General features: G+C 38.1%; 2 protein-coding genes across 4 annotated transcripts in view; one reads left to right on the forward strand and one right to left on the reverse strand.

Annotated features, from left to right (window-relative positions):
* LOC139121182 (small ribosomal subunit protein mS29-like) overlaps positions 1-10,309 on the reverse strand; it is an 84,090-nt gene extending 73,781 nt beyond the window's left edge. The window contains exons 1-2 of the mRNA XM_070685869.1: positions 10,164-10,309; positions 5,350-5,396 (exon numbers count right to left, since the gene is read on the reverse strand). Coding sequence (XP_070541970.1) covers positions 5,350-5,396; positions 10,164-10,221 — 105 coding nt within the window. The 5' untranslated portion in view covers positions 10,222-10,309. The remainder of the gene's footprint in view (positions 1-5,349; positions 5,397-10,163) is intronic.
* An 84-nt stretch (positions 10,310-10,393) lies between these two features.
* LOC139121180 (histone-lysine N-methyltransferase ASH1L-like) overlaps positions 10,394-26,424 on the forward strand; it is a 111,993-nt gene continuing 95,962 nt past the window's right edge. Inside the window, exons 1-2 of one of the 3 annotated variants that reach the window (XR_011549240.1) lie at positions 10,394-10,515; positions 10,982-11,428. The gene's annotated coding sequence lies outside the window, so the exon portion shown is untranslated. Of the gene's footprint in view, positions 10,516-10,981; positions 11,429-14,387; positions 14,492-25,537; positions 25,804-26,424 lie in introns of those variants that run through there. The other 2 variants (XR_011549241.1, XR_011549242.1) reach the window with 2 other exon arrangements.

Consider the following 26,424-nt stretch of genomic DNA (forward strand, 5'->3'; position numbering starts at 1 on the left):
GAAGCTTTGGATAGCTGTATCATAAAACCTCTGTAGATTGGATTACAAACAGGGTTCTTGTTAAGGTAGAAAGTGCCTCGGGGACACAAATTTGGACTCTCACACTTTTACAATTCTTTTCTGATATACCACTTGTGAGAGTTCGTTTTAAAACTCTTGGAGTAAGAAAACTTTTCATCGGCTTTAAAATTCGAAAATTTTAATTTTTTCATTAAGTTAACACAGGGACGGCGGCCATGTTGAATTTAAAATATCAGTAAATCTTGAGTTATATGCACAGTGACCCCACCCCCCTCCCCATTTTTATTCTTGATTTTGAAAGAGAAAGGTTGAAGTATTCCTCAAGGAAAGTTTGAGCAAAAGTTTAATTCTTTCACTTTCGAGGTGCAACCTATCTTAAGGCCAACACTATGGCAAAATTTACAGGGGTTCTCAAGTCACTTTAGGGGAGAACCATTTGATTTTTTTTTGGGGGGGGGGGGTATGGAGGAAATGGGTATGGGAGCAAATTTTTTTTTCCTGTCACAGTGACAGCAATTTTTTTTTCTACTGTCAGAGCTGCATCAATTTTTTTTTTCAAATGGAGTAGCAATGCAAATTTTTTTTTCTTTGTCATCAAGTTTGTGATGCGTTGTATATAAGGGAGCCGTCATTATTTACGGCCTGAAACTCAGAAATTTCAAGTGACACCCCCCACCCCCCCCACCCACCCCCGTCAACCATGATGAATTTGAGTAACTCCCCTCTGAAACTCTGAAACTCTGAAATTTTGACTGATCCCCCCCACTTAGAAAAGTTAAATACAAATACATGTATTTGTAAAATTTACAAAATACAGCAATTTAACAGTAAAAGACCTTTGAAATCCTGATGTACTCTGCTAGACTATCATCAGTTATCTCATGATGGTTCAAAAAAGGTGAACCCATCAAAATGAAATTGCAAGTCACAATAAAATAAAGATATAAAAGCTCACGCAATATCTAACCATATAGTATATTGTTTAATTTGGATGGGTATTATGACAAGGTTTTCACTAGGATATCTGACCGGGCAGAATTTGAAAGTACAGGGGGAGAACACGTGAGAGGCTTAGGGGGAAAGTGTCACAGGGGCTTTTTCCCCTATCTTGCATGGAAAGTTTAAGATATTGATGTGTGCAATGGTGCAGTCTGGTGCGATCTGAGAGGTGTTTTTAATTTTTTTTTACTAAGTGAAACTGTTAGAACACCCGAAGGGGGAGAGCACGAGAGGGGGTTTCCCCCTCTCGTATTGGAAATTTGGGAAATTGATGTGTTTAATGGTGCAATCTGAGAGGAGTTTCAGGTATTTTGCATTTGGTAAAACTGTTTGAAAATGACATTAACACAGCAATATTTTTTACATTTTATGCATGATCAGTGTTTGTGTCACAATATTCAACAACCAAACAATGACAATACAATTTGTGAAAAACAGTTCTGTTTGCCAGAGACTGAAGATAAATAAATATACAGGAACGGAAAATTTGTGACCTTCTTGTGTCATTTCTCCAGCTGCCAGCTTCTAATGAAAAGCATGAATATGGTATGTTGAACTGTCAAAATGGTCATTGAACTGAGGTAAATGAAAACATGTCTCTGTGATAATAAAGGATGAATTCACAACAGTTCAGTTTTGTCCTAGATCCTGTGAAAATTTTGAGAAATTGATGTGTGCCAAGGTGCAGTGTAGTGCAATTCGATAGGTATTTTAAATATGTCTTTTACCAGTAAAACTGTTAGGAGACCCCAGGGGGGAGAGCTCTCGCATTGAAAATTTTGAGAAATGGATGTGTGCAATGGTGCAATCTGAGATGTGTTTCAATTTATTTCGGCAAAATAAATTGAGTAACCCGTCCACCTTCTTCCTCTCCACATTTTGAGTAATGCCCCCTGAAGTTTTCAATTTTTTTAGTGACCCTCTCCCTTGTATTTCATTACATTTGTTGTTCCTCAATTTTTCATTGTCAACTTGTACATCTTCCTAATATATTTATATTGAGAGAATATATTGAGAGAATATAAAGATTTTAACTCTAGTATATTGACTCCTGTCTTGTGTTTTAAAATTTTCACAATTTACAGAAGTCAAAAAGTCCCCCTTAGATAGTGCCTATGCCATTGAGATATTGCAACAGAAATCCTGAAATATGATTTCTTGGGACAGGAAAGGGAAGGAAAACATTGAGTGCACTGAGGTGTAAGTAGACCTATGTAGTGCATGCTTATATCATAAGTGCTGGGAAAAAAACATAAGAATTGCTTGTGGTAAAAACATTTGCGCCGCCTATGGCGGCGCGCCGGCAAAGAATACATGAGAATAGGGTTTCCAAATTTTGCTAATTTCTGGTGCATTGTGACAATTTTTTTTTTCACGTCTGCCTGTCATGACAATTTTTTTTTTCTCAGGCCATGGCAGGATCAATTTTTTTTTTCTTCTATCTCACCTGGCGACAATTTTTTTTTTCTCAAAATCCTCCATACCCCCCCCAGAAATCAAATGGTTCTCCCCTTACCTGTCAGGTTCCCCACAGTACTTATATGCCATCGTAGGGAACAACAGAAATGGTGCAGGGGTTTCAAAACAATATATGAGTTTCCAAACCTTAGAAAAACCAATGACAACAATGTTATACAGTACATTTGTGCACAAAACTGTCCTTGATTTCAAATTGATGGCAGAAAAACAAACAAAAAACTGTATATTTTAATATAAATAGCAGAAATCTAGAACTCTGCTGCAGATCGATACTCATAGTTGGACTAGTGGCATGGCTGAAGCTATGTTTGAGATAGAGCTCTTTGCATGTAACATGCAAAGATCTCTCCTGAATTTTGAAAACAAAAGATTATTTGGGGCAATCTTTATGAATATTTCCTGTTTCTTGTAGTTTGATTATGGCAGCTCATCAAGAAATATAATTGTTTTTGAGGATATTTTTTTCAAATGATGGGTAATTTCAAAGACAAGTATGTGCACAAATTTTGGCTGTTCCTGCATACTACTAATATTATCTTTGAATAAAGTTTTGCTGTACTCAAAACATATTCACATTTAATAAATGCAACTACAGATGACTCTTACCTGCCAGTAAGCACTGTTATACTTGTCACATCGTGCAAGGCATTTATAATGTACTTCAAAACTTAATACCAAACTTCAGACATGTTCCTTTTTTTTGCTACAAAATTCTGTTTGATGATCAACAATGACAAAAATAGCAAGCAAACCTATATTTTTTTGCTACAAAATTCTGTTTGATGATCAACAATGACAAAAATAGCAAGCAAACCTATATCAGTTTTGCTATTTAACCATTAAGCACAAAATTATGATCTTTTTTAAGATAAAAAATTGTTCTCACACTGCATTTTCAATTTTAAATAGTAAGTAAGTGTGCTTGACATCATGAGAAGGCACACTAACAGTGTTCTGATCCACTGAGAGATTAAAGCAAACCTTCAGACACAACTTCAGTATGGCCAAGTACAGAAACTTCTGGACAACATGCATATTTCTGTACATCTGCTCTCCCAATGGCTAGTTCATTCCTCAACATAATGTATTGTCATGAAAGTCTACCATATGGCGATGACAAAAATGACAAAATAATTCAGAAAAGAAACACTCAACCAGCCAAGATAAAGAAATTCTTTGTGCCTAACCTTATAAGAAAGAGACCAAGATATTGTAGGTTTTGAAACGTGAATAGCAAGGTATGTAAAGAAAATAAAAATTACTAGTATGGATGGAAGATGTTTATTTTCTACAGAATTCAAGATAATTATTTGAATCAAAAAGGTAAATTATGTCAACATTTCATTCAAATGCAGCCAAAATTTGTTAATAATTTCATGAAATTTTACCAGACATATAATTATAACAGAGTAATTACTAGTATAGCCTGGAGAAAAAATTTGACTCCACGGAAAATGATTAATCTAGGGCTATTCACAGGTTGCAATGTCACAAGGTAATTGAGCCAATTTTAACATTCATGCAAGCGCAAACAATTCCCCTAATTAAAGCTACTGCCTTTTGTTGCAGCAATTAGAGATTAGTTTTGTGGCACAATGACACATTTGAAAGGCAACGCCGCACAATATGACGCGACGTCTGTTCTTGTTGCGAATTCAATGTCACGGAACAATAGCCATTACATTAATTATTGCAGTTCATCGCAATGATTACATAAATGTGTACAGTCAATGGTACGCTTGTCCGGTGTTATGGTACCCCTCTTCATTCTAGTTCAATGGATGAGACAACTTTTCACCGACGATATCATCATGTATGTTGTGATAATCATCATTTGTTAGAAACTACTAGTAAGCTTGACTATTATCATACCAAGCATAATTTTATGACAGTGTAATCACATTTCAAATAATAAAATTTTATTATTATTACAATGTACAAATGCCATGCACATTGAATGTCATAGAGATGGAGTCATCTTCTATAGCATCACCATATGCATAACTCCTGCTTCTTTCCTATACCGATTCTGTTGTCACCAGAACATTCAATTTGTAAGACCACTAATCGATGTATAATTGTTTTGCTATGAAATTATCAATTGTTGATCAAAAGTCTCACAATTTCTCTGCCACACATATTTGTTATATATTTTGCCAATCAATCAGAATGCTTGTTTGTTTGTTTTTTGTTGTATTTTTGTCTTGGCCTGATTCATATTTATTTCTTTACTTGTTTATTATTCAGTCTAAACCGCTCATTATATGGCATCATAAAGCAATATTAATATATACTGTTCACTGTAAAGTGATGAATTCATCAAATTATTTCTCTTGGTTTGCTAATATACCATTATGAAAATTCACCTATACATCACAAGAGAAATTTGGTTATTGCTTTAGAATTCACAGATACCATGTGATCTGTGTGTACCCAAATAATGATAAATATTCAAAGTGTGGTGTCATACCACAAGAAATACGAAACTGAAATCTACACTTCCATATGATTGGCTGCTTCTTATTTATTTAATCCATCATTCAAGAGGCGATCACCCATTTACTGGATGAGGTACCCATCACCCACCACCAATGGAGCAATGAGGAGTAAGTGCCTTGGTCAAGGGCACAACAATATCTGAGTAGTGTTACCTGATTGGCTGTACAGGCGGTTACAAGTAGTATATGTGTACATAAAGGTTGTGCAAAATGTCCTGATTTCTTACTAAAACTAAATTTTCACAGCCGTCAAGTTTTAGCTGAAAGCTGGTTGTTTTTGTCGGCTTCCAGCTATTTTCTACGTCCCTGTTCAGTTTGAGGTACTGATTGTCATTTACACACAGATACTTACCCTTTTCCATTTCTGGACTTGGAACTGAAAATTCATCTCACCAAAGCCTACAAATGATGAACATAAGAATAAAATTTGTCAAAATAAAGTGTCATTTACATATATGTTTTTTTCTCTGTTGTTTTTTTGCATATCCAGTCACAAGAATAATCTGTTCTTGGTAATGGACATCAATAAATAAACCACTTTTTGAGTAACTTTGTCCGAGACAATTTTATGAAATATGAAAATATTGCAAATGGTCATGAATGAACAATATCATGAACTGTCTACAAAACAAGATGGTCAAAGGGGCTTGGTTCCATATGAGAGAGGAAGTGTTATAGCACATTGTGTACAGTGAATCATATACGTCTGGTATGCCGAAACATAGACTGTCTGTTTCTCAGATGACAATTTACACATTACTGTATGATACAGCCAGGTCTGAGTCAAACCCGATGATTTTAATATGGTGTACTGATTTGTACAGGCAGCCTGTAATAGCTCTAATGTTAATTTTCACTGAAGACAAGAATGAAAAATCATTCACAGCACCTGCAAATCAAATACTGTGGCAACTGAAATGCTGTGCTACAATTTTTTTCACAAAAAACTGATTTTTAATATGGAATATTTGACAGAATTCTTGCTCCCTTAAATAGATTTCGTCTTGTGCTTGGTGGGGGGTTTGGCAAACTGCATGATCTTGAAATGCATTGTGGGTAAAAAGTGAACTTCTTACCACAGCAAGAATTAGAATTAGTGATCTTCCAAATATGTTTCATGCAAATATACTTGTTTTCGTGGAAAAAAGTTCTGTTTTATGAAACTAGTTTATTTCATGCATCTTTTCAAATTTTCAGACATTTCTTGTATAAAATTCCTGTATAACATAAAACTCCACTGTGGCTTCTGTAATCTTATGTACTTTGCCTGTAAAAATCCGCCAAATTGAAAATATGGTTGACAGCCTAAGACTCTGACTCAGTTATGTGGCAAAATCGTATTTAAAGTACTGGGAATTCCTGATGTCAACTTAATACATTTAATTGAAGCCATCACAAGTTCATCGACAAAACTGGCCAAAAAACCATCATCATCATTTGATCCAATTGGAATGTCATCAGTCATGTGGTCATACACAAAACTCAAGCAAAAATTTACAAATGCAAATTTATGCTAATGTAAACAAAACTCAGAACAATCATTCCTGAAAACCTTCATATCAAGTCTGAAACCTGTAACACCAAAAGTATCTGAATTTGACCAAAAATGAGAAAGTTAGCCTAAAAATTTTACTTACACTGTATAACGTATCTCATCGCCAGGATGGTTAAGTTAAGGTCACCATACGGTAGTTTATGCAAAATGAAATCAGTATAAATAAAGTCTATTCATAACTGGATGTATTGAAAACAGCTATACCTATGACTTCTGCGTCTGTAAGTACATTAGCCTAAGACTGCTATCTCACATTTCCTATACATTCACCATGTTGAAAACAAGTTGTGGCACACTATAGTAAAAATATTTTTGCAGACAGCTTGAGTCTATCATATTGGCATACAGAATGACTGTGTCACTTCAGATAATTACTCACAAGTCTTGCTTAATAGTCAGAGTCATTGATGCAACATTTATTTTGATATCTCTGACAGCCTTGTTTTAGCCTGTGCACCCCTGATTGTCTGTAAACAGGTCTACACTTGCGGATTGTTTTTTTGGGGCAAGCCATGTTAGTCAATGGGTTAAAACAAGGAACCATCACTAAGTATTTCTACGGACTCTTATTTAAATGCCGACTGGTAATATTTGACCCTGCAATTATGCAGAAACATAGGACAAAATTGAGAAAAATGAGGAAAGGTTTTGTGCATGACCCTCAAAACTCGATGCTTCATGACCATTTTAGATTTCAGCAAACATGAACAGCTCTGCAAGTGACATAATTATTCCCGACAGACTTGGAACTGCCACTACCTGCAACATGTCCAGTACCTGCAAAAAGAGCTGGTTTTGCATGGGACAACTGCCGTGTACCTTGCTTTGGGTAAACATATGTAAAAAGTTGGCCACTTAAACCGGTTGTTAAAAGTGACAGACACTAAAATTTCATAGACATATTCACTAGACAACAGATAACATCCTATCATCCAAAATGTGTAGTTTGCACTTCTACCCTTCCATTAGAGCAAGAAGAGGGATACAATCCTACACAAAGTCTTAGGAGAAATCCCTTGGTCAGTCTGAGCATTTCAGTCACGACTCCATTATGAATTTTGATTGTTGCAAAAAATAAAATACTTTTGGTGTTATTTTCTACTGTCCAAAGTTACATTAAAAAAGAGACAAACGACAAGCATGCCAAGCTATAGATGAAGTGATTCATCCATTAACAAGGGATGATGTGTTTCCAATAAGGAACGTGATCATTACATCATGTATGTATGTTGCCTATTTCATTTGTAAGCTGGACAAAAATATATATTGTTACCTGCATTTTTCTGGCAAAGCAATAGAAGCAGAATTTCTGTAAACCTGCCCAATTACTTTATGACGATGAAATGCTAAGTACATGTAAATATATACCACCAGGGAGAAACAAACAATAAGATATTGTTTTGAAAAAATGTATTTACTTTGTAATGAAAACAAGAACACTACGCTGGTGAAGTGTTCAGTGAAAGGGAAAGCAAAAACTTCTGGTATTTCTTTCAATATATTTCTTGTGTATCTAGTTGCACAGTCTATGTCCTTAACCCATCCACCACCAATCAATAGTTTACATTGAACTCGGCTGTTTTCCATGGCTGAGTTGGACAGAGAAAAATGGGGGAAAGGTTACGCATTTGGAACAGACCAGACTCAGTATTCAGCATGTTAACACTGTACATACAGCCACAGTGATATCGAAGAATTGAAGTCAACTGTCAAGAATAGAAATGCACATGACATATAAGGTAGTGTTTGTAAGTAGCAGTAAAAAAGGCTTTTGGAGTAGAACAAAGAAAATAAAAGAATACAGAACAAAAAAGCCGAAAATGTACATGTTTAATTAATGCTGTTGTTCTTTTAACTTCCTGAAAAGGGGGCCTTATGTTTGAGCTTTGTCATTTTACTATGTCCTCTTGTTTTGGCCTCTATACCAGTGTCGAAAAACATGTTACATCACGATCTGACAATACTACTGTGATCTAAGTGATTTCAAATGGTAATCATCGGTGCATTCTAAAACAGAAGCAGCAAGGTTCATATGATAAGTGTCATGCTGTAGTAAGTTGTCTCTATTGGACTTGTGAAGTCACAGTTTATATACAAACACTTTTATGGAATTTGAAGTTTCTTGAGAGAGAGAGAGAGAGACTGAATAGAAAATCTCTAAAATAAAACAATGAAAAATAATTAGGAAGTACATGCGTCTATTTCAAATAATTTATTTTGCCTGGCCTCGTGCTTTCCTTACAAAGTTTTCAAAATTATAATTCTTGCAAATGTATGAATTTTAAGGCTGTCATTCTGATGTGCTCTCTCAAAAGAAGACTGCTCAAGGATCATCATGGCATGAGCAGTAAAAATATAACTAGTGAGTATGCCACTGACAATCATAAAACACCAACAAGAATTGGGTACATGATTAGACATAACAACTGTATAAAACACTGTGAAAAATACCTTGTTATTGGAGTTATCCTTATTTTTCTATAAATCCTTATTTATCTATAAAGGACACACATCTGCTTGTATGACAACTGATTTACATAAAAAATGGCTAACCATTGTAAATCCATTTACGTACCAACTTTGTTTTAACCAAGCAGTTGGTGTCTATGTAGATGTACTAATGTCGGGAAATTCTGTATTGATTTATTTTTCTAACAAGTGATGCATCAGTCCAAGCAAGTTTTCAGATTTATAAATGTTGCATCTCAAAAGTGTGACATGACATACTGCCATGGTTTTCTCTGGTTTTCGTCACGGCGGCAAGGGTGCAGGCACAGCCTATCAATGTTTCAATAATGGGTAACGCCTGCAGGTACCTTGGTACTACAGGATTCACCTTTTCTCTCTCAATGAAAATTTAAAACTTAATAATATATGCCTGGAAAAGATAGACTACAGTCTGTTGCATAATATAAAAGAAGAAAACAATGATTGTAACGAAGCATAAAATCTCTGGGGAAAATAATTGAAGTCAACAGGTATCATTCCATTATTAAAAACAAAACGCAAATTTACATTTCATGAAGTGTATGAGGGCAGCCAAACATTGCTCAAACTAGGAAAATATGTTTCGGGGAAGTGAACTGCATGACTGACAGTGAAAGTGGAGGATTGACCTAGTCTTTTTTTGGGTTTCATTTCACTTTTTGACACAGTGTACTGACGATCAGTGTAGGCGTGGCGCCATTTACTGACATTAACAAACAATACGACTCCGCGACAAAAATTCGAGTTCACGTGGTTGCCAGTTTTTCGTATCGTAGGTCACAGTAACCTTAAGAATTGTACTTTGTGACCAGCCTGGCTATCTCAGAACACCACAGGACAACGGTGGAGATTTAGTCTTCCACGCGTAGAAGGGCTTCCCCGCGTATTTATGGTCTGCGGGCGTTTAGCAGTCCCAAAATGTTGAAATGTCGTTGTTACAGTTCTCAAGTAGTAAATAGTTCACTGGTACGATTGCTCATTGCACACATAAAATGATCCATACAAAAGCCTCCTAATTTTAGTCGCTGGACGTGTAAATTCTACAGCACGCAAACTCGTGAACTCGATTGACACTTTGGCCTAATTTGAACCGTTATGTGTTAAGATCAATTACACTGTCTCACCTCGACAAGCGAACACTCTCCACATGGGCGCTGCCATCTTGGATTGACGCAAAGTCATATGGGAAATATCTCTGCAAATGCCTCGTTGTTTTCTCAATAAAACTAAAGAAAAGTACTCAGTCTCTTAATTTCTCCACATTTTGTAATTTAAAGGACTCTTCTTCACAACTAACGAAAACGGAGGCTATATTTATCATACCAATATGACATGCAAATTAGTTGTACCTCTTGAGGTCGCCATTTTTGTTCTGGGATGATGGCGTATTTTTATTCAAAGCTACCCTCCTTTTTGTGCGATTTTCCCGCCTTCTGTGAGCTAACGAAAGATACATAATTCGGCTCAAACGTCAAGGTAAATATGACACTTTGTAAATATTATTTGTCCGGATCACAGTTCATAAGTGATCTGGTTATTTGTGGGTCTCACCGCGTCGACTGGAAAACGTATCGTGTCTGTGATTGAGCTGAACGGGCCTTGACAGGCTGGGAGCCCGTCAAAATATCATTGCAGTATCGCAGATTAAGCTATCTGACAGCTCAAATCTAACTCTACGTCGCATAGGATACCACTCCGGAAACCGTAATTGTAATAAAATGTTCACAGTTACCCTATGAAAAAAAAAATACCGAAAAAATAATTTTACAAGTTCGTGCGACCGGAATAATTTGTGTGTTTTGATTATATGAGGCTTACGTGCATGTCTGCTTGGCATGTCTAACCAGAGCGTGGTAGCAATAATTTTAAACAGGGCATGAAGCTGCCTTCGATTTTAATCATGCCAGAAATATTTTGATTTTACCCTTTTTGTTATCGGCAGGAGAAAGTCAAGTGTTCTGCTGAGGAGGGAACGGAACAAAGACGGGCTTTGTTTAATGGGACTCGGATTGAGGGTGACACAATGGAGAACACGACTAGCAGTTCAGAAGGAATCCCAGGCCGTCGTTCGGCAGAAACAAGTGGGGAACATTTCCAGAAGGAAAACGGTAGATTCCAAGAAGAAGATGCAGATAGCCAGATACCAGAGTTCAGCATCCAGGAGACGAATTTTGAGGAGGGACAGCTGAAACTCCGGTTGAAGACGACAAGGCCTTCAAAAAAATCACCCAAACACGGAGCTAGCAGCAGCGGCAACAGTGGTGCGTCGACCAGTGCCACTCGACCTGCCATTAAAATCACCATCAAACAGCCTGCGACTGCGAGACCGGCGGATGGCGATGTTGCTGAAAGCACAGCGGAGAATAGTAGTAAGACAGTACGTAAAAGGGTATGTATAAATATTTCAGCATATGACCATGTGAAATATTTGCAGATGACCTTATCGAGTATACAAAGTATGGGGTAACTGTAAGCACATAGTAACATTGGAATGGTGACTGCTTGTGTACGTGAAGAGCCAGCTTCTTGCCCCCATTGCTGCAGGATTGTACTCTTCAGTATGTCTACTTTTGCAAGACACACTGCTATCGAGAAAAATGGAAGTTGAACTTGTTCAGACACTCAGATTTTTTAAATCAGCAAGCTCTTCACAGTGGTCCTGCCACTAGACTGCTAGCTCTTCTACAAGAATCGGCAGTGCTTGTTTATTGCAAACAGTAACCCCTGAAGGTCATGCATGATCTGTATATTATGTTGACAGCGTAAATCGGCCCTGCCACTTGATAGTGTAAACCAATACAGAGGCTCAAACAGGAGATTGTTGAACCGTTTATAGTACAATTTGGCTTGTCATTATTCATGAACCGCATGTCATTCGAGGAACAAGCTGTTGTTTTCCAATAGGTCATTGGTCTCTGCATGAATGGACTGATTAGAGTCTGGTGTTTGGCTGAATGTTTTTGTTGTTCGTAACCCAGTGGTATACACCAGTGTGACATGGTTGCATAATGTGGTATTCATCGGTACAGTTGTCTTTGTGCGTGCTTATATGATGGGGGACAACAGAACTTTTCATTTCAAGTCGCATGCACAAAGAGAATGGAGTGAAAGGAGAGGATTGCTCACAGGGAGCAGGGCTTAAAAATTATTTACAATTATTTTATGCACGTATTTGTGCTTTGAAAAGTTACACAGACTGCTTGTGTCGGGTGACTTTTCTCAAGTCATACTTGATTGGCGTTGGCTTCACCCGCCCATCAATAAGTACATGTTATTGCAATGGCTGACCAAAACGCTATCATTATCTAGTGGCCTTTCACTAATTTGTTTATCCCTAAATTCTTTGCCTTAGACAAACACTGAGGCATGGTCTCTTTAAGGTGGTTTGGACGCCTCTTCCATTGAAATTTTATGAGGGTTGTTTCCATTGTTTGTGGATTGTCAGATTCTTTTGAGGGAAGAAGAAAAAGGAAGTACTTGGAGTAATCAATGAAATCAATACAGCCGTGTTTTGCGCCAGTGGAACAGCAGTGTTTGTGTGGAAGGCTAAATGCCAAGGTGTCATTGAGAAGAAATTATATCAATATTGTGATCTCTTAGAAATGAAGGAACCAGCTGATATATGATTTCTAGACCATTTCTTATCCTGCTGAACATCATAATTACATCAAAGTGCATCAATGTAACTGGCCAAATACCATTATTTAATCTTTTGTTACCATAAAAAGCCATTTTTCGAACGTTTTTTGATAACAATGTAACCAACGATGCTGCATTATGGTGGATGTTGCCCAATGGATTCTTACAGCTTGCTGAGTTCAAATGAGACTGTGTTGCAAAGATGTCCTCTGAGCTCCCATTTGTTTTATTCACATAGGGCAATAGCAGCCATCATGAAAAATTTACTACAGATAAAATAGATCACCCAGCGAGTTACATCAATAATTTCAGGCAAAGTTTATGAAGCTCTATATAAGTATTCAATTGTTATGTGTTGTAATATGATGTCCCAGCACTTTGCTAGTATTCTGATACTCTCATAATATAAATAATTAAAATAGTGGTCTTGTCACAAGCTGTGCTAGAAAGTTTTTTGATGTGTATTTTTATGCCAGTACATGTTATTAAACAGTGTTGTCACCGAGGTTATTCTTATGCATGGTTATTTGTATTAGTTGACAATTAATGGTTTGGGCTTAAAGTGGGGTGGTCATGTACCCCTGATCTGGCAGGTCTCTGTAGTCAGTAATCGTTCTGGACAGCAAATCTTTGGAGATTCCCTCTCCCCAGAGGTTAGCGAAAAGTGACATCACTTTATTAAAAGTATTATTGTCCTGGTATTATGGTAGAGCATGGTTGGTGTCCCCGGTGAGCTGCTTTAAATGGGAACAGTAATTTTATCATTTTCCATATAATTGCTTTTGTTATTCAATGTAAACTCACCAGTGTGCCCCAGGTCATGCAATTACTCATTTGCTATTTACGTATGACATTTAAGAGGCCAGTCCCTCTCCCGTTGTAGCATGGTTACAAGCCATATCGTTTTGAATGTTTGATTGTTAAATCTAGTCAAAGACCTCTTGAGTGGGCTAGCCTTGTCTTTGGGCAATCATTTCAAACACATTTTCTTTGTTGTATTTTAAGCCACACACCATTCATCAGGCCTTTACAATTTTTGGTGTGTGATAATCACAAAGTATGTAAAATTTTGCGATGTATTAATGTACATATTCTGAAAGATATTTTTTGTATCCGACTGTGGCGAGGGAGTGTAATTTGTTCAAAAGCAATCATCTGGAAATTCTGCATCTGTGGATATCAGTTTAATGGAACCATAGACACACAACAAGATTTTAACAATGGGTGAACTTGATTGCTTGACAAAGAGAAATCATCAAATATTGACGATAGGATATCCCCGTACATGTGATAGTAGGGAGCAGCTGTACCCTTCAATCAAACCCATTGTGAGGTATAGTTTACACAGGCTTGTGCACCATGCTGTAGACATTTCCAACCAACTTGACATCCTTCTATATCTGACAAGAAAGTAGGTCATGTGTGTTAAGAGAGTAAACACCTCCGGAGAACCCGTGCAAATTTCCATCAGAATTCTAACCACATTCATCATCGTGTATATTTGCGTCATCAGGTTCACTTGTCGCCCCAAATTTATGTTAAGACTTTGACTTCCTCCATTTTTTTTTTTCAAATGTGTACCTTTGTCAGTATGTAGCACTGTGTTAATAGGCAGCTTTCAGAGTGGGGTCACTGAGGTGAGTAGATCAGGGATTGGCTCTGGTTACCCGCCAAGAGCACGGTTCACATGACCCAGCCTAGCGTAGCTTGCCTCATCTACATGCCATATGCATAAGACATGTCCAGCGTATTTCCTGCAGACGCTGAACAATTTCTCCTGACATCTACACCCACTGCAGCGCGTCTCTGAAAAGTAAGTCAATCATTTTCCGCATTTGCTGTGGCCCCGCTTTTCACCGGTTTCTGTATCCCTCCTGCCTGATAACCGACAGAATATCTTTAGAGTGTGATTAGCTGTCGACATATTTTCTCATGCTAAGCTGGTCTTGGCTCTCTGATGACGCAGCCATATTTCACTGAACATGCTGCGATGGTGTCACATTGTGAAAGGCCTGCTTGAATGAGTAATTTTGTCTGCTAACGTTTGTCATCATCCACTGTGCACCATTGGCTCTCTTCTCTTTTTGTTTTATGGGTTGTCTCACTCCCTGTTCTTGTCCATGAAATTGAAATTTCTGTGTTACCATGTATAAATGGCGGAGCTCTCTGTGGTTCGCTATGTCACGTACATTGAGAGCATGTGTAAGTACATCCATATAACGATACTACCTGAGTCTATGTACACAGTGTACATATGTGGGTAGGGTTTCATGAGCTTAGTGACTTCCATTGCATGGCCCCTGCCCCAAATTTTTCACCGTTAAATGCAGTCAGTTTGTCACCTTTCACCCTTGTTAAATTAATTCCAGAACCTTTTAGCTGAAAGCGCCCATTAACGTTGAGTTTTTAAGGCAGTTTTAAAAAACAAGTATTAACAAAGGTGTTATTTAGTGCTATGGCACTGATGCGGCAGAAGCCGTCCAAGACGAAATGATGTTATATATTGTTTACAATCAAATAATCTCTGATGTGAGAGTCATGCTGTTGCTAAAATTGTCATCATGTGCTGGGCAGCTTGTGGATAACCTAATTATGTATTTGCTTTTTACTTTAAAGCAAAACAATTTGACATTTATAAAATACTAGGAAAATAAATCATTGACTAATTAGGGCACACTGCGAAAGGAAATAAAATCACGATTTTCATAGATTTTATGGCTGCCAACTGTCAAACATGTTATTTTATTGCTTTGATTATGATGTTTGAAATAACTCAATTATGACACCAGCCATTTCTTTTTGATGAGGGCACAATGCAAGAGAAATTAATCAAGCTGTTTGAAATTTATCTACTAGGTAAAAACCTTGCCTGCATCTGTAAATAGAATCGCTATAATGTTTTATTAGCTCTATTTCAGACTGACCCAAAGTACCGCTGGTTTGAAATAGAGCTCATTTGAAATATTCATATTGATAAAATGCCCAAAAAATCCTGTATTGGGAATGAAAACTGTGTCATCAGGATTTAGATATGCTTGTTTGTGTTAGTTGTCAAAGTAATAATCTTGAAGTACCCAATTCATCTGACTGGTTGTCAGTGCTGATAATACCATGCATTTGTCACTGGGTGTAAAGCGAGAACTAATTATAGCTGTTTGGATTAAAGTAAACGTTTTGGCTATATGGATACATGGGGTGACCTTGACCCAATATTTCTGTTCCCTGGTTGTAAGTCTTAATTTTTCTTGTCATTTGGAGAGACAACATGTTTCGTGAGAAGATATGATGGCTGGCTGAACTCAAACATAAACTCTGATCTACCAGGCTTGTGTTTTCAAAGCTGTGTAACATACCATGAACTGAAGAGGATTACTATTGTACAACAAAATGACCCGAAGGGATAGGAAAATGGAATGTTTTAGTAACCTTTCTATTTAAATAATTTTTACAGCAGTGTTTTTGATCGTCAAAATTTTGGTTCAATGTAATAATTTTTGTCATAAATACCAAACATGTTTGGCTGACATTACTCCGCTGTGTGCTTTGGTAAATATGCCTTTTTTCAACTACAATATTGGTTCAGCAAATATTTGTGAAAGAAGAATTATTACGATAATTAGTGAACAAGCTAGTGAACATGTTTCAATAAATCTTACTATGTGCAAAAGTTCAGTAATTCAATGGTAGAGAAAAAATATTGTTCTGTATTGTATGTTAAATATGTGTGTATTGCCACTGAAACAGCATTTATAAAATTACAATGTCAATATGGTATTTTAACATCATAAATTCAGTGGTGTCAATGTACAAGCACTGATTACAGTGTAGCTATGGTCTGAGGTGATGCCATTTTTGTCCTCAAGTTATATAAAACTGTCAAGCAAATGTCCTGAGCATAAGCTTTTATCACAAAAAAAATTCCCGTTTTTTATTTGATCGGCCATATTAGATAGTTGTCTTGTCCGCTTGCTTTAGCGTACCGGTGGGCAAAGGAAGTGCCTTCATTTCCCACTTGAAATGCTTGATAGCATTCTACATGTGACAGCTTACAGGCAGACATGGTGATCACAGTCTCACTCATCAAATATTTATGGATGCAATCAGTGCTCAGCCTATTGTGCATATGCCATAATTTTTTTTTGCCGAGGTGGTTGCCATATTTATTTATGGATGAAATACACGGAAAAACAGACTGTTGGCAGATGGCTTAATTTGTATTTTATATCCGTTAATGCACTAATACAAGTACACAAAAGTGCACCCAGTATCTGTGATAAAAAGCAATTCAGCACTGTTCATTACTTCTAAGTGAAACCATGTATAAATTTTTAATGCAATTTTGCTTTCTGCCACCCAAATTCCTGCATTAAATATAAATTTAATCTTTTCTATCACAAAATGGTGGTGTTAAACAGTAATGTGCACAATACGGGATGGAGAAAGAAATGTGCTCACTGAGCTGGAATTATAGTGAACGACTTAAACTGGGTAAAATCGGATGAAAATTTTATTGGAAGTTTTACACATTCAATGCAATTATTTTTCCTGTCGTAAATGGCAAATATAATGAAATATAGTAGAAGATTAGTGTTTGAAAGCAGGCAGTTTGAAAAAAGACTTCTCTGCAAATTTGAGGGAATTGATGTAATAAAAATATAAAGTTGATATCACAAATGTAAGGGAGACATAATCTTTTACTGTGTGAATTATGGTGTCCGGCTATGCGTGGAAAAAATTATTAAAAGCAATGAAACCATGTTGTAATTTCGCAGTAGCCTCTACTGAAAAAAAGGTCAGGAATTAATAATGTGGTTATATATGTTCAACTTCCCGTTAAAATTTCAAAAGTTTGTAACAGAGAAAGACATGGCTACAATGAGTGGGGAAAACAGATATGAAATTCAATAGCCTGTTTATTTCAAAGAACTACATCGGCGACCCAGAATAGAAATGTAATATGAATAGAGAGAGAGGCCTTAACCAATCTGTGTCAGCCTTGGCGTGACGCAGGGTTGTACGCCAGAATCCATGTTTTCAGTCCTGTTGTGCTGATGCTTCATTTGGTATGACAGGACTGAGATAGGCTAGATTAAATTCATCGCTTACAATTTAACGGTGCACCATTGAAATTTGAATAGATATAACCACAGCTCCTGTATGACATTTCACCCTCCATACTGGTGCTATTTTTAGCACCAGGCATACAATAAAGAGAAGCTGCAATCTTGACGATGCAACGTGCAATCATGTCCTGTTTGCTGAAGTCCCAATTACTATCTTCTAAGACTCTCTGTTGTTAGCCAGATGATCGATGAATAATTGACCGACAAAGTAGGGGGCTGTCCTGATTAAAATTAATCAAGTAGCTGTTTGCTGGCATCAACCTGTCTGTTTATCATGGGTCTGTGTTTGCGGTTTCATGGTTTCCAACTGCGAGTTGAATGCTGTCTACCTGGTGTAATCTGCAGTGTAAATAGCCGTGTTGACACCATACACAGGGAGATCAGGTGAAGACTTAGCAGAAGCAGCAGAAAAGAAAATACTAGAGTGCACCTTTCATTTGTGTGGCTTTGTGATGAAGCCATAGAAAACACTTGATATAGAGGCAGAGGGGGAGAGAGAGAGAAGAAAAATGTTGCCTTTCTCTGTTCTATGCATGTGTGTGTGTGTGTTTGTTGAACTAATGGACCATCAGCAATCAAGGCAAGTAGAAACATTGAATTCATGCTTTGAATGCAAGCAGTACTTGTGGTAATGAAACTTCTACACTTGATTAAACCTGGTGATTATAGGCAGTTTTCAATTTAAAAAAAGGGCTGATTCAGATCGCCTCTGCCATTTGGTGTAACCCCTCCACTGGCAACTATGTACCAATGTAGAGCCTAAAATCTGTACATGTATTTTTGTGGGGGTAGTGGGTGTAAAATGTAGCAGGGTTTAATGAGGAAGGCTCCGCCCACCCAACCCTGGCTGCTGTCAGCCATTGGCAGACCAGTGTGACCTTATGTCACCCCATTGAGTCACACACGTCTACACACATTGTAAGGGAACTTTCTCGCACACAATTTCTCTCCCCCTCTCTGTCTCACTTTCTCCCACAATGAAAAAATTCCTGGCTGAAAATGAGAAGCATCGTGTGAAATCTGTGAGCGTGTCCTCCATGTGTTGAGAGGGAGTGTGTCAGTGTGCAAATGGAGAAATCAGTGCTGAGGTTCGACATGAAAGGAACTTACACCATATGGGTACAGAGAGATTGAATTGAAATTCATTCAATTATGTGAAAGTGAAAAATCCAACAAACAGGACAAAGGCGTGCATTATTAAAGCAATTAATACGAGTCCTTGACTTAATTTGAAAGTTAATACACTGCAGAAAGGCACCTCAGATGTCCATGAATGGCAAATAAGGTTTTCATATTATTGTGAGTTATTGCAGCCAGTTGTGGCCGTTAATCCTCAGGATGTTTATCCTGTTAAAACAGTCGTAATCCATGGGAAAGTTACACGGCAGGGAAAAGCAGCTTTGTGCGTGCCACAAAAGGTTCACAATTGGCGTTGTTCAGAAGAAAACTTCTTGTACATAGAATGACGTACCTCTGATATCTTAAAGTGGTGACAGCTTAGCCTAGCCATGCAACTTTCATGCTGCATGTGTGTACAGTATGGACCCAGATATTACTCTCTTCGTACATGTTACTGTTTTCAACTTGGTAGTTGATTTATGTGCTTATCTATTAGCGATTGAATGTGTCACATCAAAATGGGATGAAATTATATGAAAAACACTCATTTCAGACATTCTAGATTCATTTTAGTTTCATTTTATTTTTTTTATTGATCTCTTAAAATACAAAATTCAACATGCCCCAAAATGCTCTTTAGTTGAATTACTTAACGCATAAACCATCACACAATGGGCTACACTGCAAAGAAAGCCACAACTTTAGATAGAGACTGTCATACACATGCATACTTATCATGAAAGGGATAGTAGCTGTAATGTTTTTTACATTATCTTTATTCAGGATTGTGAATGCATCTTATTCTTTTCATCAAAGAGTTTTGAAATGTGAAGAGTTAGTCTTGCCAACACAACGGATCATGTGCAATGTGCAGTGTTATTGGTATAATGCTAACAACTGAATTCTTGTCTATATTAAGGTAGTATGCACCTCGAAAGTGAAAGACTTAAACTTTTGCTCGAACAGGCCTCAAGGAATATTTAAACCATTCTCTTTCAAAATCAAGAATAAAAATTAGGGTCACTGTGCAAATTTTGGTACTGGAGAAGAAAATTACCCAAGATTTACTAGTATTTGAAATTCAAAATGGCCACCATCCTTGTGTTAACTCTATGGAGAAAAATAAAATTTTCGATTTTTGAAAAACTTAGATGGTGAAAATTTTTCTTTATACACCTACAGCTTTAAAATGAACTCCCACAAGTAGTAGATTGCAAAACATGAGCTGCTGTGATGTAACTTTAAGAGAGCATCATACCAGTTACATGTCTGCCAATCACAAAGCCTACTTGTAAGTCTGAACACATATTATAAATTCTGTAGTGTTAATATTGCCCCACAGATATCCATGGTGCCACGGTGGCTGTATTTTTTTCATATGTATCATCTAGATTAACCCTGTGCGGATTCTCATTGCACACAGCGATACCTAGGCCACACATTCACAATAATGTTTTTATGTAACTTGTTAACATGGCCTAGAGAACTTGCTTTGAGAAGCTGTGAGACTCTTCAGTGTGCTTCTGAAGAGTCTCTTCAACAACCCTTATCAGGTTTTCAGCAACGCTGATCCCTATCTGCTTCAATGGAAATGTTTTACAACACCTGTCATTGTTCAGTTGTCTTCCCAATGGAATTACGCAGCCATTGAAATCTAGACATGAGAAGTCCTGTAAGTTTGGCAAGGTTGCAGCTCAAGCAAGCTTTAGAAAGCGCCGTGATCCAGTCATCATTCTGTACATTTTTTGGCAGCCAACTTTCTTTGACAGTCTACAGTTGATAATTGTTTCTTTTGAAGTTTCAACTCTAAGAAAAGGATACTATATCTTTGTCTGCATTGCAAAGTTCAAATCCTGGTAAAGGGAACACCTCTGCACATCCTCTCGACAGTTCCTAGGCACCTGTAAGCAAAGTACACCATGGTTCTGTCCAATGTATGTGCTTAGGGCATGATGTCATCCAGGTTGTCACTGTTGTGCAAATTTCACACTGTGGAAATTGGCTTAACTCCACTAGATGGACCAGTCTCATGATCTGCCTTTGTTTCTGAGCAAGACCTAACATGCCCCATCCTTCATGTCCATCATGGAACCATGCCAATAAAAAATACATGATCGACAGCCTCCCAAAAGAGACGGTCATCTTCCTCAACACTGCAAGATCAACAGTAAGTTCAATGACCCAGCTGTCCAGTCTTTGAAGCAAAGAAAAAGCTCCTCACTCCCACTTGTTATGGGACTTTGATCTTTCACTAATCTTACTAGCTTGTTGATTTACAACATTACCCCTCCACACCCCCTAATGCCCTTTCCATCAAGTAAGGTAGACCGACCCTGCAGCAATGAACAATTGGGCTGTACCATATTCCAAGGTAAAGTGGGTGTATCAGGAGTTGCAAAGAAACCTCAAAGGCAGGTGTTTTATGAAAGCAAGGTGTCAGTTAATGCAAGGTTTTTATTTCATCAGCAAGTCCAGTGACTCTGGCTCTCTGACCAGTGCTGAGTTATGTAGCCTGGCTTATACGAAATTCTGACAACTGTTAACTGTTACGTCAAGACAGATTCATAGATTGATGAAATGCACAGTGGACACGTGAAATGTCCCTGCCTGTCATTCCACTTTCATATGTAAATTTTTCAGATCCATTCAGACGGTACAAGGTTTTCCGAATTGATAGACGTCATTTTGAAAACTCAGTTTGCAGTCACTACGTGTTAGCCAAAGCATCCTCATAATCAAAATCACCAGAATTAATTTTTGATTTTTTTGCTTCATTTCCATGATCTGTATTAATTTTGTATAACTATAATGAACATAGTATGTTATCATGTCATTTGTCATTCTGTGTCCATTTACTGTCTGAGGCTACAGAATATTTCAGGGATCATAATTCTCTGCCCTTATTTGTCCCAAGAGAGTTGATGTTTATAGCTTTCCGCACCGAAATTAGAAAATATGTTTAAACTGCAAATTGTTGATGGTACTAAAATTTAGTTGTGACAGCACTGCTATAGGGTAGGTGGCTTTGTGAGCAAATTTTACATGCAGCTCTGGTAAAGAGATCTTAAGTCAGGTGTAAACTGTTATACAAATAGCCTGAGGTAGAGCAGGTTTAACCATATGCTAGCTTTTGTAATGATACTGAAATTACAAACCATAGATGCATAAAACGATCTGCCGAGTGTTATAAATTTCACCATGGAAACTAATAGCTGTCCTCTCGCGGTAAATATTTTATGACGTGCAGGGGGCAAAATGATTGTGTTAGGTTGAGAAGTCAGAGGGGCAGAAGTGGCGCGTTAACGATCAGCCAGAGTAGGGCAAGTTACAAGCTTACATAATGCTCAGCAAGGTGGGCGTATTCTCTGCTAGTTCATTAATCATCAGCATAGAAGTTTCATTGTCCACGAGGGACCAGCCACAACACTGACTCACCCGAAGGTTGATTGAGTGGGAGGTTGCTCTGTTGGAAGGCCCACTCCCATTGGCCACTGAGTAACTGCATTACCATGCATTGTTGGTTGTGTTCAGCCAGTCAGAAGGAAGGTTTCATTACTGAGTGAAGAGAAAGTTGTTTACTCACTGAGAACAGCCGAGCATCAGACACAGTCAATTTACTATGAATACTATGTGGACTTGCATACATGTACACTTCATTTACCTAATTCCCCCACTATATTGTCAGGGAGAAGCCAGGTAAGGCTCTTGTCTTGTCTTCATTTCTGAGCTAAAACAATATTTCCAATCGGGATCTCTTTGAGTCTGTTTCATAGTAGTATGATTTGTGGCATTAGTCATCTAGTTGATTCATGAAGGGCGCACAGAGGTTGAAGCCATGTCTATATTACACACAGTGACAGTTTATATACTGCGATTCTGTGTGCGTGGTAGTGATCATGGCTGTAAGCTTTTGAGTGTATGCACTACCGAGAATGCCTTTTTTTTCCAGCTTAATAGCTTTTGAAAGTGACAGGGAATAGTGCAGTGTTTTTGGGTCCCCGTTAGGGTCATGTCTGCATAACTGTGGATGAGACACAGACTCATGCAGGAAAATATAGTAACTGACCTGAATAGTACACTGTGATGTATGAACATGCCATGTGCGCGTAGCTTGTGTCATCTGATCCGTGTGTGGAAATCCCTAACCCTGAAGCCTGCTAGCATACTCGGACCAATGACCTGGCTTCCGTTATATTTGTCTCTAGCCTGTGAGGTTATGATCACATTGACATTAATTGTCTGAAAGCAATATGTCTGTGGCTTAAATTTTAAAAGAAAAAACCTGAACTCAAAGCCAGAAATTTATTATTTTTTCCTATAATATCACAGTCACATTTTTCCATACAGGTATGGTCATGTAGAGTACATGGTATTACTGTCCAAAACTATACCAATGTGGACATACTTGAGATAGTTCATATCGTTTCTTTTAAATAAAGTAGCTTCCTTCATCATCCTTTTACACATAGGTTATTCTCTGCAGGCGGATGTGAGTGTTTTGAATGAATCTACGTGTCTGTAAAGATGTCATAATTTCAGCCCCTCCCCACCCACTCCCCCTGGCGACATACAATATTGATGTTAGAAGATCTGGACTGTTTCATAGCCCATGTTAGGTAAGGTTTGACACCTGTTGTGGGTTCCCCCCAGGATGAGCATCTTGATTGAAAGGGTGACCCATCAATATTCTCATAAGTCAGTGTAATGTAGATCTCTGCTCCTGTCCCCATTTTACCATTTAAATTGGTATGACCCAACTGTGTCTGATTGGGTATGGTTGGACCCGTATTCAAGAAACAGGGGTGGACAGTGTCCTCGTCGCAGCAGTGTGACCTTAAGTGTGTGGACAGTGATTTGCAGCATTGATCAGGACAGCTGGAGAGAGCCACCTCCCACTGTTTCAGGCGCTAAGTGGTTTGCCAATGAAATTGCATGGCTTTCCCCATTAGCAGGTCTCCAAATAGCCACATTTACCCAAGGCATTATCTGGCCTCATGGACTGTTACATTCAAAGTGAGAATGTCCGAACAATTAATTAAAATTCCACTCCGGTAACATGTGATACTGTTTGAAATCTACACTGTGTGTGTTTTTTTCCCTTGGATTTCTTGACGGTACTTCAATACAGAGAATCAGTGGTTTCCACCAAGCTAAGGGGAGAGCGCCAAGCTCCAGGAAGGCTGTTTGAAGCCCTTTCTTCCCGCAGGCATCAGATTAATATCATGTGTAGCTGGAACTTGGTAACACTGTTGATATGCTGCCTCACATACTCTTGATAAAAGATGATTTGTTTTTTTCCAGAAGTGTTTGGCACAGTGCCGAGAGAAACACGGCTTTTACTCCAGCCCAAACTGCTGCCCGCACATTAGCCAATTGCCCTGAGGCTAGTATTTTCAAATTGCCCATAGTATTAGCTTATTGGATACAGTTTGAGAGCTCTGGGTGGTGGAGGTGGACACACTGTAGAGGCTAGATTCCTCACTCGCACGGGACTGTTAGTCTTGAATAAATCTGCATGCGAATATCAAGCATGAAGTCTACTTAAGTCTTTAGAATTCTCAGACAATGTTTATACATGGACTGTGGTTGCTCAGAACAAAGAGGTCAATTATTGACCCAGATAACTGTTTGTTAATCTAATTGGCTGTTCACACAACAGTGCTGTGATTTTTTTTTGCCAAGTAACTTTTCGCCCCTATGCTAGCTAGGATGGGAGAGTATTATGTTCATATATTTTTTCAGTCAATCAAATTTAATTTGTAAAGTGCCAAACTGCATTACGCAGTAATTTTCAGTGAATATGAAAATGCTAAAAGGCAAATTGGATATTGAGAAAAGGAGGGATAGGGGTTGGGCTTGGAATCCTGTTTGTTTCTCATAATGTGTTGAATTTTGAAGATATGCCAGTGTGGTACAGTCAGTACAGTCGTTGGTACGGGTGATTGTACACAGAGAGTCAGAGTACCAGGAGACCTCTGTGGGTGCTTACAACTGTATATTTGTGTTGAAATGTTTTGGCAAACAATGTGTGACCGATGAGGCAACAAATGAGAGCTGGACCATAAGCTGTAAACTCTGCCCCGTGTAGAGTAGTAGACTGCTACTGTATCCCGTTGACCCGTTTTCTTTTCTGTACTCAAGTCGCATGGCATGTCCACTCAGAATTGTGTAACAAAAAAACAAGCAGGTACACGTAGTCAGTGGCTTTTTGCGAACAATACCTGTAGTGTTGCAGTACCATGTTCTGGCAGCTCCAATCTCTTTTGTTGCTGCTTGCCGTGATTCAAAAAATAGCTTGCCTCTGATTCAAGTGTGCAGGTACAACTTCCCTTTGACGGAATTTGAATGAAGTGCTCCTTTGCGATTTCCTGGTTCTTTCTGTTTAAAATTTGTTGTTCAGTGTTCCATACTACACAAAGTTAGGTATATGCATTATCTCCTGACTCAGAAATAAATGCAGAATTTAACAATGCTTGTTTGACGATCACAAACAAATTAATGTATCAACATGGAGGAGAGCCAAGACTGGGGCTTTTTTTTTTCAATGACACCATTCACATTGTTGTGCAACAATCCTGCCCAGCTACAAAAGTTGCACCGTTCCATTGTGCCCCTACAATGGAAAAAGTCTGGGAGGAAAATTAGATAGCTGCAGACACCAGCAGACTTCTTGTTGTTGGTTGTGTGGGAGTGTCCACCCCTTTGTGGCCATTTCAATTGGTGATTGAAAGGCAGTGTTCTCAGGGGCTTGATTCTCTTTACACAGGAGCAGATTTCTCTTTTTGTATGATGTGCAGTGAGGTCATACACGCTGAGGGCTCGACCGGCCATCAATTCACAAATACACGCACCACCAGCAAGCTTGCCCAGCAGCTTCACCAGGGTAAGTTAAGAGGTACATGTCCATGTAGAAAAGAATCCCATTTTGGTGTAATTGCTCTTGTTGGCGGGACTGGTTACCTTGTGGTCCTTTATGGCCCTCTTTGTTATTGTGGTTGTCTGATTAGGGTGGAAGTTATTCCTGTCTTGATGGTCTCTCCCTGGTGTGATTAAATGGCCTTCCTTTTCAATGAACAAGCCCAATGTGGCTTTTATTAGTTTGCCGGAGAGGAAAAAGGTGCCCCTGGGGCGTAAGAGGATGCGTGTTTGTGTGTCAACACACTACAGAATACATTATTCCTCAACAGTTCCCAGTACTGTGGTGCAGTACATGGCATAGTGCAAGTAGAGTGGAAGTTTGTAAAGAATGCATGTATTAACTCAGGTGATTAATAGCAGGATGTTACCAAAAGCAGTCTGGCTTTTTGTGTTTATTTTTTGCCATGTTATGTTTGTTTTTGCCCTTAATAGGTAATTTCCTCAATCATTTACTGGACCATAGAAATCTAAATAGTCAAGCAGAGATTTTTCCACAGTTCTTCAACCCATGTCAAGCCAAGAGACATACCGGTAATATTTTTCCTCTCAAATTTTTGGGCTGTTCCTGATAAGTCTGGTCAAGTAA

This window comes from Ptychodera flava, chromosome 21, assembly GCF_041260155.1.
Source record: "Ptychodera flava strain L36383 chromosome 21, AS_Pfla_20210202, whole genome shotgun sequence".
Taxonomy (NCBI): Eukaryota; Metazoa; Hemichordata; class Enteropneusta; family Ptychoderidae; genus Ptychodera; species Ptychodera flava.